General features: G+C 45.9%; 1 protein-coding gene across 1 annotated transcript; it reads left to right on the top strand.

The window, feature by feature from the left end:
- Positions 1-1,692: 1,692 nt before the first annotated feature.
- Positions 1,693-13,942, top strand: LOC109769681 (chloroplast envelope quinone oxidoreductase homolog). The gene is made up of 4 exons (XM_020328411.3): positions 1,693-1,839; positions 11,051-11,192; positions 12,827-12,918; positions 13,063-13,942. Exons 1-4 carry the CDS (start codon positions 1,756-1,758, stop codon positions 13,756-13,758), a joined length of 1,014 nt encoding a protein of 337 aa, XP_020184000.1. The 5' UTR covers positions 1,693-1,755; the 3' UTR covers positions 13,759-13,942.
- Positions 13,943-15,841: the final 1,899 nt, after the last annotated feature.

The following is a 15,841-nucleotide window of genomic DNA, read 5'->3' as shown; positions in this document are numbered from 1 at the left end:
GTACGACTGAGAGGGCTTGTTTGTTCACCAACCTCACTGATTTGTTGGACTAGCGGTCGCCATAGACCCGCCATCAACTGAGCACAGCCTGATGAGGTCCCTGCTATGTCGCCAAAGTAGGAGAGCAATTGAGCACAACCTAATGGTGTCACGTACATGGACGCGCCCACACCGACATCGGCGAGCTTGATGGAATCGGATTCCACTGGGTCATTTTTTGCCTTGATGTTGCGGTCATACAACGCTGTTCGAGGAGATATGAAATCGCACTGCCGGTGGCGGCGCCTCGCAATCCCTAATCCTAGGTTCGTGCAGTCAGAAGCCTAGACAGCCGATGCAATCAGTTGGGGGTGAGTGTGGCGTGCAGCCGACTCAGGCGTCGTGCGTTGGATGCGACGCGAGCGACCTCCATCGGGCCGGCCCGGTCGGGAGAAGCTGCGAGGACCGGTTCAGCAGAGAGAAAAATATGCAGGCAAAACCCGTCGATGTGGCATGCTAGCTGCACCTGACAATTGGGACCTCTGCCGTTCAGAACACTCGCAAAATTTTAAACAGGGTAAATCGTGGCATAAGCTAAATGGGGTAAAACGGATGAAATCTTGCTAAATGGGATAATTAGTGTAAAAAATGTTAAAATAGGGGGTAAAACCTCGAATCCACTCTTAAAGTTTAGACTAGCAAAAAAACTTGATCTCCCTAAGAAGTACTCCATTAGCCGGTAGATCATGTTCATTGGAGTTCAGAGCTTGGACCGGCATGATGGAGTCAGTCTCCACCTCAACTTTTGCAATTCCCCAATCCTGCGCAGCTTGAAGGCTTTTGAGACACGCTGTTGCTTCGTCAGTGAGAGGATCAAGCACTGCATTCATGTACCTAGCAGCAGATCCCACTGGTTCCCCTTGATCATCTCGGATGACAAATCCCCATCCTCCGTGCCCATTCTCATGGTTCATACTTCCATCCACATTAATCTTGAGAGCTCCATCTCTGGGAGGTTGCCATTTTTCAGTACTGTTCTTTCGCTGATTGACCCTCCCAAAAAACAGTTTGAAATCCTCAGCATTAGATCTCACCCTTTTAACAACCGAAGTAGCATTTCTCCTTGGTTCCCCAGCGTTGCATTTGTTCCTAGTATCCCACCATACCCAGAGCACCGTGATACATACGACCTTCTCCTGATCCGGCAAGGACAGTACGCGTGCAAAATCATTTGCTTTGCGTCACGACAGAGCAGCAAGCTTCCTCCGACATTGTCCATCTGCAGTTCACGCCATTCGGGTTTAACTGATTTGCATTTCAGGAACAGGCGTGCCCCATCCCATCTTCATTCTGTCTACAGCACATAATTGATAAACTGATCAGATAACAATTTGTTTAATGCTTTGTAGTCAAAGGTTCAGACTCTTTAACCATATTCGTGGAAGAGAAGCGTCTCGCGGAAGGAGAAAGGTTGAGCGGTCAACAGCAATGGAAAAGGATAAGGTTGAGCGGTCACGCGGCGCACAAGTAGCTTAGCAGCAAGGGCTGCGCGAGCGATCGAGCGGTGCGACCGGCCCAGCGTTTCGCCGGCGCGCCAACGTAAAACGTTTCCCAAAGTCAAAACCCAGGATTCCTCGCGTCGGCGTGTGTGTATATATATCTCAGCCCAGACACAGGCCGTACGTGCACCCCATTATAAGAACTAGAGAGCCAACCCACCGTATCAGCTAAAGCCTTACGAGGCTTCTTCCCCTCCGTTGGCTATCTTCTTTCGCCATGACCACCCCAACGACGACGACGCCGGCGAAGATGCGGGCCGTGCTTTACGACGCCTGCGGCGGAGGCGCCCCCAGCCTCAAGGTAATTAACAGTTACCGGACCCGCAGCTCTGTACGTGATCTTTTTATTCGGGATAGCTGGGGAAGAGGGCCGAAGCTTGTGAGTTTGCTCTGTATTCTATTCTGGTCGGCGATCGAGGTTGGTGCTAATGATGATATGGCTGATTCACTGGAGACCTCCTAATTCACTGCCTATTTGATTAGTTAGCAAGTATTACAGTCTATGTTAGTTGTTTCCTGGGCCTCTCCCTTGGTGGAGATTTTTTTTCGAAACCAAGGCAAAAGATTTACCCTCATATATTAATTAAGGGAGAATAGAGTTTGAATTACACCTCGTAACTGGAAAAAGAAATGTTACTCTCCCGGTATGATGTTGCCAAATTTCTTCGCCCGGCGGTTACCGAAAAGATGGCTTCATTCTTGATGTTGTTGAGCAAAATTGTTGGAGGCATACTCGTTTGTCGAAAGACCCAGGCTTTCCGTTCGTTACAAATGGTCCATCCCATTAGCATGGTGAGGAAGGCCATGGCTTTCCGGTTGTGGGTGCTCTTGCTTGATCTATTTACCCACCATTCCTTTATGGAGTCCTCGGGGTGCCATGTAGTTGTGTCAAGATCTTCTAAATGTAGCCACTCATTGACCAAATTTCATTGGCGCTGGGTGAATCAACATTTGACGAAAAGGTGAAGCCCAAATTCTCGTTCTCTTTTGCATAGGGGGCAGAGATGACAATTTGGCCATCCACGACGGGCCAACCTATCGGCTATCTAGATTCGATCTTGTATGGCGAGCCAAGCGAAGAATTTCACCTTCCGTGGTGCCCAGGCCTTCCAGACCATGTGATCCATAGGAGAATGGACCATGCACTAGAAATTGTGCGGAGTAAGTCGTCGCTGCCGAGTATTGACCATCTGTGGCGTGCTTCCAAATAATCTCATCCTCTGCGTGCTCCTCAAGTGGGAAATCCGAGATTATAAGCCAAAGTTCAAATTGACGAATGTGTGCCATAGAGAAGTTGGCAGTCATCTTGATTTTGTTGATCCAGGCTCCTTGAGAGTGTCTCTCACCTTCCTGTTTTTTTTTCTTGTGGAAGCCTCATGGATGAGAGGAGCAATATCAATAGACTTCCTGCCATGCACCCAAGGCACCTCCTAAAAAGGGGTCTTGGCCCTGTTCCCAACAGTGGTAGTAGTGGAGGCATAAAAGAAATCACGGGGGCAACCCACATCTTGGACGGCTCCATCCATTCAAACCATAACCAACGTAGATGGATGACGCGCGTAAATTTAACCATGTTGAGCACGCCGAGGTCTCCACGGTCGTATGGGCGGCATATTAGCAATCAGAAGAAGAACAATGCCATGTTAGTATTGAAAATTGCACTGTATTCTTATAATATGTAACAGAGCGGAAGAGCAGCGCTTTGTCAAAGATTAATCGTGCGGACAGAAAGATTGATCTGAACACCAAAATGTTGACTTTGAAAGGTCGACGGTACAAGTCTAGCTTGTTGGTTTACGCTAATAGAGACATGCCTATATCTAAATACAGGCTTCTATTATTTTAGTATACGTTGGTTCCATTTTGCAATCATGCTTGTTGGCTTACTTGTTAGCTCGCGCGCGTTTCAATCGGTCGGTCTCGAGTTCGAATCCTGGCACGGCCGTGTTGTTTTTTGTTATTTTCGGCACATGAGGGACATTTGCGTGATTAAGTATAAAGCAAGGGGGTTTCCCGCAAAAGAACATGCCACATGGGCCCTGCCAGACAGGCCCCACCGGCCAGTTCCATCTTTAATAAGCGTTTATATGCAGTTTAGATTGATTTGTAGCCGCGCGCCTCAGGCTTGATACTGTTTTTTGTTATTTTCGGCACATGAGGGACATTTGCGTGATTAAGTATAAAGCAAGGGGGTTTCCCGCAAAAGAACATGCCACATGGGCCCTGCCAGACAGGCCCCACCGGCCAGTTCCATCTTTAATAAGCGTTTATATGCAGTTTAGATTGATTTGTAGCCGCGCGCCTCAGGCTTGATACTGATTTGCAAAAATTTACGGAAAGTGGTACCAATCAACTAGCACGGTTCCAATTATGATACTTGTATGTAATTTAACTCAGATATATTCTCTCATGTATCTTTACCAATTAACCAATTTCTTGACGCTGGGGTGGATCCTAAAGAGATACCACTTCCTCATGAATTTATCTTGAATCGGGACCTACTTTTATACTCTTAGGACTAGTTAAGATGTTACAGTGAAATTAGTTAAATAGGTTGCGCATACCTGGTGTTGGGTGCTCGGAAAAAGCACTGAATAATAGTCCTTCCGTCCAAAATAATAAATAGGTTGCGCATACCTGGTGTTGGGTGCTCGGAAAAAGCACTGAATAATAGTCCTTCCGTCCAAAATAAGTGTCTTAAATTTAGTATAATTTTGTACTAACAAAGTTGAGAAATTTATTTTGACACCTGTTAGTATAACGTATCTCTTTCTCTTGTATACTCTTAGGACCTGTTAGTATAAAGTTGCACTAAACTTAAGACATTTATTTTGAGACGCAGGGAGCCGTAATTTTTGTATTGTGAACATGACTCAGCACTCTCAGCACTCCTGGATCCCAAAATATTCGGTGAGTGCTGATTTGTGAGTCAGTCAGAAACTTATTATTTAAAAGTTGGCACATGCTTGTGTTAGATGCTTCGAAAAGCCTCGGAGACAGTTCTTATGGCCTCAACTTCCGACTCCTGAGTCGGCACCTCTAAATCCTAATATTGAGATGAGCAAGTCAGTTGTGTGAGCACTGATTGTGAGAATTGGTTGACAGGGGATTCTTTTCACAAGAACCCTATTCTAGCGTAGAGAGATTTGCCTGGCAGCTTGACGCTTTTTCCGCTTAACAAACAAGTCAAAGGAATTTGCTTTTTCAAAAGAAAGAAAAACAGTAAACATCAAGATTTCCTTCTTTCATGAAGATAAACCAGTAAAACCTGTTGAAAATATGAGCAATTTACCAAATAATTTTGCTAACGGAAATACTAGATAAAGCATGACTAATATATCAAATATAAAGCAAGTCATGCAATCTGACAGAGAAAAGGTAAACAACGTCTGCATATATGAACTTGAACTAAACACATCTAGAACAGACACTAGATGAAGTTGCTTATACGACATAGAACCTAACATATGTAGGGTAGAAATTAGAGCCAAGAACTGTAGCAGGACTCCTAACGGAAAGAACAAGAACACGTACGGGACAGCAACAGCAGAAGCACTGGACTTGGGGTCGACATCCTCTCCAGCCATGTCGTCGATGAGGTTGTCGACGTCGGGAAAGAAGTCGTCGTCGGGAAGTAGTCGTCGGAGTCCGTGATGAAGAAGTCAGTAGTCGCGCGGAGCGCTCCCCAAAAACCTTATCACCCTTCTCCCGTACAGGACTCAAAGTGGTGCGGTTTCGGAGGCCTACTGTCCCGACTCGCGGTGCACGCCGCAAGCCGAGATGAGGAAGACTGCAGCAGCTCAGAGAATGAAACCGGTGGCGAGAGGAAGAAGTTCTGGTGCGTCTCTCTGAGAGGAGCGACCTCCCTTTTATAGGCGTAAGAGAAGGAGGCGAGAGGCTGCGCTGGGAGCTGAAGAGAACGAGGGAGATGAAACGAACAGGCAGCAGCCGAAGGGTGCAGCGTTCGTATTCAATATCCACTACAACAAAAACTTTCCAGCTCCCGAGTGACCTTTCGTATACCCGTAGTGCGTGGCAAAAATTTAGACATCGGCTCGGCTCATTCCCACAACCCGCGGTGCGTCGTGACGAGGCGTGGTGTGGCGAGGCGGGCGGCGGAGGAGCGCGCGTGGATGTCCCTCTTGTTCTCATGCTCATACATGTGGGGAAAGAACCTCCCTTATAAAGAGGTCCAACTCCCTCTAAACTAGCAATGTGGGACTAAACTTTAGTAGTGTCCCTTTCCTTGCACGAATGGGCTAAGTGGGCCTCTAGGATTTATTAGGAATTTCTGAAATTGTTATTGGGCTGACCCATAAATAGATAAAATTCCAGCAATCCCCCACCAGATTCTAGAGGCACATAGAATTTGCCTTTAGTTCCAAAATACCGTTTTATATACCGGTACTGCAGTGGAGACTGTTAAGTTGAACTTCCACCTAGAACTCTATGCTACACTAGTAAGTAACTTGAACAGTGGACTGGGCCTTGAACTGCAAGTTTTCTGCTAATCTAGCTTCACATAAAGCCTTGACCGATACGTGGCTACCGTGGGTCTTCCCCGCGGGTGGAGCTTATGCGTCATACTCCGAGACCTTTCATGAGTTTACTAGAGAGAACCCTACTCTCATAGATTGTGACGTTTAACAATCAGACTCATATAGGTGTGTTCTTCAAAAGATGTTCTGCAGGACAACATCTCTGCTTAAATGGGCCACTTAGAACACATTAAGATACACATCAACCTGCCATGCAGTTTTAGGAGAGTATTGCATCTTCATGGAGTGGTATTGTTAATAGTAAGGATACTCTCCTCTCAGTTGATCAACAACTTGTCTTCCACATCTAATTCACGGGATCTTCGATCACAAAGAATAGGTTATCACTGTGAACAACTCATATTGTGGGTCTCATACCCATCTCCCTCGATGCATTATCTATCACATTACGTGATAGACCCTTAGTAAAAGGATCTGCCAGATTTTTAGACGTTTGGATATAATCCAATGCAATAACTCCGGAGTTTCTCATTTTCCTGACAGACTTTAACCTTCTCTGAACGTGTCTTGATGACTTCATGTTATCCTTTGAGCTGCTCACTTTCGTGATCACAGTTTGACTGTCGCAGTTCATAAGGATACCCGGTACAGGTTTCTCAACAACCGGCAAGTCATTCAAGAGCCGGCGAAGCCAATCTGCTTCGACCGTAGCTGTATCTAGTGCTGTGAGTTCTGCTTCCATTGTTGACCTCGTTAAGATGGTCTGCTTACAAGACTTCCAAGAAACAGCGCCACCTCCATGAGTGAATACATAACCGCTCGTGGCCTTTATCTCATCAGCATCTGAGATCCAGTTTGAGTCACTATACTCTTCAAGCACCTTTGGGTGCCCAGTGTAGTGAATTCCATAATTCGCAGTGCCTTTCAAATAACGTAAAACTCTCTCTAGAGCTTTCCAATGCACATCTCCTGGTTTTGAGACAAACCGACTCAGTTTGCTAATAGCAAAAGAGATGTCAGGTCTTGTAGCATTGGCTAAGTACATAAGCGAGCCAATAATCTGAGAATATTTCAATTGATCTCTAGCAATTCTTCGATTCTTTCGAAGTAACACACTCGCATCATATGGTGTTGGAGAAGGCTTGCAGTCACTATAGCCAAAGCGACTAAAGATCTTTTCCACATAGTGAGATTAAAGCAATGTAATCCCACCATCATCGTCTCTCAACAACTTGATGTTCAGAATGGCATCAGCCACTCCTAAATCCTTCATCTCAAAACAACGAGATAGGAAATCCTTGACCTCCTTAATAACATTCAGATTTGTTCCGAAAATCAGTATGTCATCAACATACAAGCAAAGAATAACTCCTTCGCCCCCACCATGGCGATAGTACACACATTTATCAGCTTCGTTTACAACGAAGCCTGCAGCGGTTAAAGTTCTTTCAAACTTCTCATGCCATTGCTTGGGTGCTTGCTTAAGTCCATACAAAGACTTCAACAACTTGCACACTTTCCCTTCCTGACCATCTAATACAAACCCATCTGGTTGTTCCATGTAAATTTCCTCGTCCAACTCTCCATTTAGGAAAGTAGTCTTAACATCCATTTGATGGACGAGAAGACCATGTGAGGCAGCTAGTGAAAGTAGAACTCGAATAGTGGTCAGTCGAGCCACAGGTGAGTAAGTATCAAAGAAGTCTTCACCTTCCTTTTGGGTATAACCCTTAGCCACGAGACGTGCCTTGTACTTTTCGATAGTACCATCAGGCCTAAGCTTCTTCTTGAATACCCATTTGCACCCTATAGGTTTGCACCCATAAGGACGCTCAGTTATCTCCCAAGTTTCATTTGCCAAGATGGAATCCATCTCACTACGGACTGCTTCCTTCCAGTAGTCAGCATCTTCAGATGCATAGGCCTCTGAAATAGAACTGGGAGTGTCATCTATGAGATACACAAGAAAATCATCACCAAAGGACTTTGCAGTCCTCTGTCTCTTGCTCCTAGTAGGAACTTCATTGTTCTCCTCCACAGAACTTTCAAAGTGTTCCATCGAAATGGCAGGTTCGGTAATTGTAACTGGTTCCTGATTCGATGAACTAGGCATCTCCTGATTAGACAAGGTAGCCATATCCTTCATGGGAAAGATATCTTCAAAGAAAGTCGCATCATTCGACTCCATGATCGTACCGACATGCATGTCAGGTACCTCAGATTTTATAACCAAGAATCTATAGCCAATGCTATGAAAAGCATATCTCAGGAAAACACAATCCACAGTCTTTGGTCCAAGCTTCCGCTTCTTTGGAATTGGAACATTGACTTTCGCCAAACAACCCCATGTTCGCAGATAAGAGAGTTTTAACCTTTTCTTCTCCCATTCCTCGAATGGAGTTATCTCTTTGTTCTTTGCGGGGCCTCGGTTTAGGACATGACATGCTGTCAATATCGCCTCCCCCACCATGTATTGGAGGGACCCGATGTGTCTAACATGGCGTTAACCAAATCAGTTAGAGTACGGTTCTTTCTTTCGGCCACCCCATTTGACTGAGGTGAGTAGGGAGGCGTCCTCTCATGGATTATATAATGTTCCACACAAAAAGCATCAAATTCATTGGAAAAATATTCTCCACCACGGTCGGACCTAAGCCTCTTGATTTTTCGATCAAGTTGGTTTTCCACTTCAGCTTTATAGATTTTGAAAAAGTTCAAAGCCTCATCCTTAGATTTCAAAAGATACACACGGCAGTATCTAGTGGAGTCGTCAATTAACGTCATGAAATATTTCTTTCCACCTTTTGTCAAAACACCATTCATTTCACATAGATCTGAATGTATGAGCTCTAGTGGTGCAAGATTTCTCGTTTCCGCAGTCGTGTGAGACTTACGGGGTTGCTTAGCTTGCACACAAACTTGACACTTAGATCCCTTGACAGTGGTGAAACTAGGGATTAAGTTCAACTTCGCTAGTCGCGACATGCAACCAAAATTAACATGACAAAGACGTGAATGCCACACATTTGATTCACTATTGTTGCAAACATGATTAACAACTTTATTGCAAACGTCTGATAAAGATAAACGAAACAGGCCTCCTGACTCATAGCCTTTACCAACAAAGGTTCCATACTTGGATATTACAAATTTATTCGACTCAAAGACAAGTTTGTAGCCATCTCTACACAGAAGAGATCCGCTAACAAGATTTTTATTGACGGAGGGGACATAATGCACGTTCTTCAGCCGCACGATCTTGCCCGAAGTAAACTTCAGATCGACCGTGCCAACACCATGAACAGAAGCACTTGAACCGTTGCCCATTAGCACGGTTGAAGTCCCTGCGGTCTGATAAGACAAAAACATGGAAATATCACCGCATACATGCACATTAGCACCCGTGTCAATCAACCAATCAGGAGAATGACATACTGAAAGAATAGTGGGAAATATACCATACCCAGCATCCTTCATGTCAGTATCCCCAATGACAACATTAGCGGTCTTGCCGCCTTTCCCAGGATGACGCTTGTCATAGCGATTAGGGCAACTAGGAGCCCAATGATCAGGATCCCCATACACATGACAGACACCTTTCTTGTCATTCTTCTTCTTGAAGTTCGTGTGTTGCACAGCCTTGTTCTTCCCATCAAACTTTGCTTTACCATCAAACTTGCCCTTGTTCTTGAACTTGTGGGGCTGGAAGTTTTTTTTCTGTACCAGATTGGCACTAGATCCTCCCTCAATACCTCGAGCATGTGTGTCCTTTGCTCTCGCCTTTTCTTCCACATCAAGAGTGCCCATGAGATCCGGGACGGAAAACTCTTGTCTCTTATATTTCAGTAAGGTAGCAAAGTTCCTCCACGAAGGAGGAAGCTTAGTGATGATACCTCGGCAACAAACTTGTCTGGTAGCATACAACTGAAGTGCTCAAGTTCTCTAGCAAATGACTGTATCTCATGAGCTTGCTCAACCACGGGGCGCTCTTCAGTCATCCTGTAATCATAGAATTGCTCCATGATGTACAGCTCAGTGCCAGCATCCGAGACCCCAAACTTGGCCTCGAGTGCATCCCACATATCTTTTCAATTATCAATTGACGCATAAGCATCAACTATGTTCTCACCAAGAACACTCAAGAGAGCAGCCTTAAACAGAGTATCCATTTTCTGAAAAGCTTGTGCCTGTTGAGCATCAAGTTCTCCTTCAGGTTTGCCAAGAGTGGCGTCATTGCAACTCATGGTTTGAAACCATAAGACTGCTCTCACGCGCCACCTCTTATAGTGGATACCCTCAAACATAGGAGGTCTCATGGAAGCAGCAAAACCACTTGGTGTAAATTGCCTATAATAAGGTTTTTGGATTGTTGGAAATATGAACAATTTACCAAATAATTTTGCTAACGAAAATACTAGATAAAGCATGAATAATATAGCAAATATAAAGCAAGTCATGCAATCTGACAGAGAGAAGGTAAACAACGTCTGCATATATGAACTTGAGCTAAACACATCTAGAACAGACACTAGATGAAGTTGCTTATACAACATAGAACCTAACATATGTAGGGCAGAAACTAGAGCCAAGAACTGTAGCAGGACTCCTAACGGAAAGAGCAAGAACACGTATGGGACAGCAGCAGCAGAAGCACTGGACTTGGGGTCGACATCCTCAGTAGCCGCGCGGAAACGAACATGCAACAGCCGAAAGGTGCAGGGCTCATTCCCGCAACCCGAGGCGAGGCGGCGGAGGAGGAGCGCGCGTGGATGTCCCTCTTGTTCTCATGCTCATACATGTGAGGAAAGAACCTCCCTTATAAAGAGGTCCAACTCCCTCTAAACTAGCAATGTGGGACTAAACTTTAGTATTGTCCCTTGCCTTGCACGAATGGGTTAAGTGGGCCTCTAGGATTTATTAGGAATTTCTGAAATTGTTATTGGGCTGGCCCATAAATAGATAAAATTCCAGCAAAACCTATAACCATGTGATTATGAAATCTCTCTAATGCAGCATGTAGAAGTCCCCGTCCCTTCAGCAAAGAAGAATGAGGTCCTGTTGAAACTACAAGCTGCAACCGTCAATCCACTTGACTGGAAGATACAGAGAGGGGACTTGCGGCCTCTGCTGCCTCGTAGACTGCCTTTTATTCCAGGTAACTATCCTCAGTCATAGTGTCACTGTGTGGATGCTAGCCATTTTCGATCAATTATGAATTTTGTTTGGAGGTTTCCTATGTAGACAGCAAAATAGCACCAAGGGTAGTTATGAGAACTTTATTTGATGATGTCTGTCTTTCAGTTTTATCAACTGTCCAATATTTTCATTTCCTGTTGTGTCTTGGGCCCCGTTTGGAACACGGGAAAACCATAGGAACATTGTTCAGATTGGAAACTTTCCTGTCGTTTGGAACGCAGGAACCGTCATAGGAAAAGCGAAGGACAGGAATCGATTTCCTTAGCTTCTATAGGAATTTCACAGGATTCCGAACATCCAGTCCAGCCTCATTTTTTCCGTCTCGTCGCATAAGACCGAGGTACTGCAGCTACAACAGCCGCTCGAGCAAAAGCTAGCATAGAGAGAAAAGAAGGAACCGTGCATGGAGAAGATGAGGTTGGGGTAAGAAAGAACTTGTGGTGGAGAAAGGGTGATTGCAGGATGTTCTTTGGCTACACGAACATGGTAGTTGTAGGCAAGATTTTCTGACAGGTCGAGCTTAAGGCTGTGTTTGACTGTGGTATTAGGATTCCTGTGATGTCCCAGTTCCCGCATTCCAAACGGCATGCTTACAGTTTTCCCTATGTTTTCAATTCTTCTCTTTTGCATGTGTTTTCCTTTTCTATTCCTGTATTTTTTTTCTATCCAGCGTTTCAAGCGGGGCCTTACTATGTTATTTGGTCTATCTAGAGTGTCTCTTACCTTTTCGTTGTGATAAAGATAACATATGTGCGTGCGCGCGCGCATGTTACTCGATTCATCGGACAACGTCGTGTAACTACTGTCGACCTATTCGTGCTGCTCCGGGGGAAACCCTAGGATCTGGTGTTCCAGATCGGATGATGATGGCACTGCGGTGTCGTTTCTCTCTTGGGAGCATCGTTTGTGGAGCAGCGCTGGAAGTCAGAGGCAGGAGATGGAGCGGCTTCGCCTTGCACAGAGCTTTGGTGGAGATGTCAAGTCATGCCTGACCGACAGGTGCTACACTTGGTCATGCCTGGTCGGCAGGTGCTACGCACGACAGATCCTCCAAAGACTTCAAGTTGTGTCGGCTGGTGATACTTGGCAGCATGGCGCTGAGATGTATCAGTGGCGACCACGGCGTGTTTAGCTATTTGCGCGCAGGGAGGAGGTGCCGTTGGGCGCCGTGGTGGCGTCGACGATAGATGGATCGAGCAAGATTGATGTATCAGCACAGTTCTGAAAATGGAGCGGTGGCAGTTGGCGGCGGCGGCCTCTAAGAGCACGCCGGACCAGTGTGTGCCCCAGACCCGACAAGTGGCTAGGTTGGGGTCTCAGATTTTAGATGTTAGGCTTCGTTGATGTCTGTTTGGTATTAGGCCCAGGCTATCTGCGCCCCTTCATCAACTGGATAGATGTAGCGACAGTTTGTTGCTTAGACGGCGGCTTTAGTCTTACTGTTGTATTGATTTTGTAAGGTCTTGTGAGAATAATTAATAAAGTGGCCGTTTGCATCGCTCAGATGCAGAGGCCGGGGTCATCCTCCTTTTCTAAAAAAATTCATCGAACAACGTGCTAATAGTTGCATCTCTACTGCTCCTTTTCCTGCAGTGACTGATGTCGCAGGAGTAGTTGTTGATGTTGGTCCTGGAGTGAATGGTCTCACAGCGGGCGATCAAGTTGTTGCCAAGTTGAACTCTCTTGTAAGTGAACTTCACTCATGACAACATTTTTCCATGTTTTTCATCTTCATACTTAGAAAGAAGATGGTTTAAGAACAACCCTCTTCATTTTTTCAAAAATATTGCCGTAAGCTCACTAATGTGACAATGTATTCGCTGTTACAGAATGGAGGTGGACTTGCAGAGTACGCGGTAGCATCCGCAAACCTGACTGTCAAAAGGCCAGCTCAGGTTTCTGCAGCTGAGGGTGCCGGCCTTCCCATTGCTGCAGGCACTGCGCTCGAGGCGCTGAGGTCCATTGGTGCCAAGTTTGACGGCACCGGCAAGCCTCTGAACGTGTTGATCACCGCTGCCTCCGGTGGCGTGGGCCTGTACGCGGTGCAGCTTGCAAAGCTGGCGAACCTTCATGTTACCGCCACCTGCGGCGCCCGCAACATGGATCTTGTGAAGAGCTTGGGCGCGGACGAGGTGATGGACTACAGGACCCCAGAGGGAGCGACCCTGCGGAGCCCCTCCGGCCGGAAGTACGATGGCGTGGTTCACTGCGCCGTCGGTGTCAGCTGGTCGTCTTTCCGGCCGTTGCTGAGTGACGCCGGGAGAGTGATAGACATCACCCCGAACTTCTCAGCCATCCTCACATATGTGCTGCACAGGGTGACATTCTCCAAGAAGCGCCTCGTGCCCCAGCTGCTCCTGTCGCTCAACAAGGCGGACCTGGAGTTCTTGGTCGGGTTGCTCGAGGAAGACAAGCTGAAGACGGTGATCGACTCGAGGTTCCCGTTGAGCGACGCAGGCAAGGCGTGGCAGAGCAGTATCGATGGCCATGCCACTGGCAAGATTGTCGTGGAGATGGAGAGCTGATCGTCGTCAATGCTATTATTACCAACACACTTGCATGCAGACAGTGGAGAGGAATACTTAGGATTGAATTATACAGACTAGTCATTTGTACGTTTGTTTATGAGAAAATAGCCAAACTATCACTATTTTTCTGCGGGGACAAACTATACCTAGTTGAAACCAAGAATGCCAAAACACCACTATGAAAAACAAGGAGAGAACCATGTGACACATGTGGTAAGCAATCCAAACTACTCAAAAAAAAGAGAGGAAAGAAGTGCATATTTCAACCCTCAACTCATGCTTTAGTTTAATCTACAACCACGTGCTCCAAAACCGTCTACATTACAGCCCTAAACTCTCAAAACCGGACAACTTTCAACCTTATGTGCCTCAAATCAGTTTTGTGGTCGGCTTTGATTGGTTTTGTAGAGCTAACTGCCTAGTCAGCCGCCACAACACCGGGGCTGAATATGTACTTCCCTAGTACTCCCTCCGTTCCGAAATATATGACGTTTTAGAAAACGTCCCGACCAGGTGAAAAGGGAGGAAAGTACAAAAGTGCCCCTAATTTGAATAGCTATTGCCGTCGTCTTCCTCGCCGAGCAGATCCTCTCCATCCCAATCGCCGCTGCTGCTTGCTTCCTGCCGACAGGGTCGCCCCCCATCCCAGGGCCGCCCCTCTCCCAGGGCCACCCCCCTGTCGCCTGCGCCAATCCAGCCCCCTGTCGCTGGAGGGGGCCTCACCAACTCGCCTCGTCGGAGGGGGTGCTGCTGCAGATCGTTGTCCCCCTCCCAAGGCCTCGCCAGCTCCAGAGAGTACTGCTTCAGATCGAGGATCTGCTCGCCGGAGGGGGTACTGCTTCAGATCGGCAGCCCCAGGTCCAGATCGCCGCGCCCTCCCATGCAGCTCCAGGTATTGCTGCAGATAGCCTCCCCACTTGGTCCAGATCGCCTCTTGGAGTAAAAGTTTGAAAAGGAAAAGCTCAAAATACTCCAGACAAAGTTTGTTGGCAGAGTACTGTATCAATCAAGACAGTTTCAGTGTACAGGTACTGTAGACAGTAAAAAATTGATGGCAGAGTATCAATCAAGACAAAGTTTCTGAGTACAAGAACTCTAGCAGGCATACAAGACCGAAATCGTGCTCAGATGAATTTGGAATTGGCAGTGCAGAGTACCTGGAGGGCTTGAAGTAGGCAGCAACAGCAACAGCTCGAAGCAGGCAGCATCTCCAGCACGACACAACAACCTGCAAGAGAGAAAGACAGTAATCAACATGGAATTTGATCTGAACTGTACTCCCCCCGAAGAAGAGGACATACCTGGAGGAGTCGGTCCCGATGAAGATGATATCGATGATATCGACATGCACGAGAGCATTGATCCTGGTGAAGATGACATCGACATGCACGAGGGCATTGATGCCGACGAAGATGCAGTCGGTGAGCTTCCTCATCTTCCCTATAAAGATGATGTCACTGTCAACTCAAATACTCAATGTGAAATGATCAAAATACAGAATAAAATGGATTAGGAGTAGAGTAAAGCAATGATCATTTTAGTTTGTACCGTACTCCATTTTGGTAACATGAGCCTGTACCGAATTAAACAGTAAAAAACATTCAGTGTGAAACGCATTAACACGAAAGACAGTAGACAGAAACATGACACTAGTGGCTAAGCGTTGAAACAGACCTCACTGAGCATTGACAGCATGTAAACATACAGTACAATGTGTGTTGACAAACAACAAAACTGAAGGGGCATGGATGGATCATACACAGTGAACAAGCTCATCCTTCACCACCTTGTCGGTCCATCGAGCATGTCCGCTTTCCTCACCCACATCCCACACAGCAGAATATTTTCAGTTTTAGTTAACTGAATATTTTCAGTTTTAGTTAACTGAATATTTTCAATTTTAAGTTAACTGAATATTTTCAGTTTAAGTTAACTGAATATTTTCAGTTAAGTTAATACTCCATTTGACCATTTCAATCAAGGAGTATTTTCTTAGTTGTACTATATTTCTTGTTGTAATTCATTTGATCATTTGATATCATTTCATACCATTTGATCATTTCAATAGGACTAATAGTTT

This window comes from Aegilops tauschii, chromosome 7 (assembly GCF_002575655.3).
Source record: "Aegilops tauschii subsp. strangulata cultivar AL8/78 chromosome 7, Aet v6.0, whole genome shotgun sequence".
Classification (NCBI taxonomy): domain Eukaryota; kingdom Viridiplantae; phylum Streptophyta; class Magnoliopsida; order Poales; family Poaceae; genus Aegilops; species Aegilops tauschii.
This window is presented reverse-complemented; position numbering and strand designations above follow the sequence as displayed.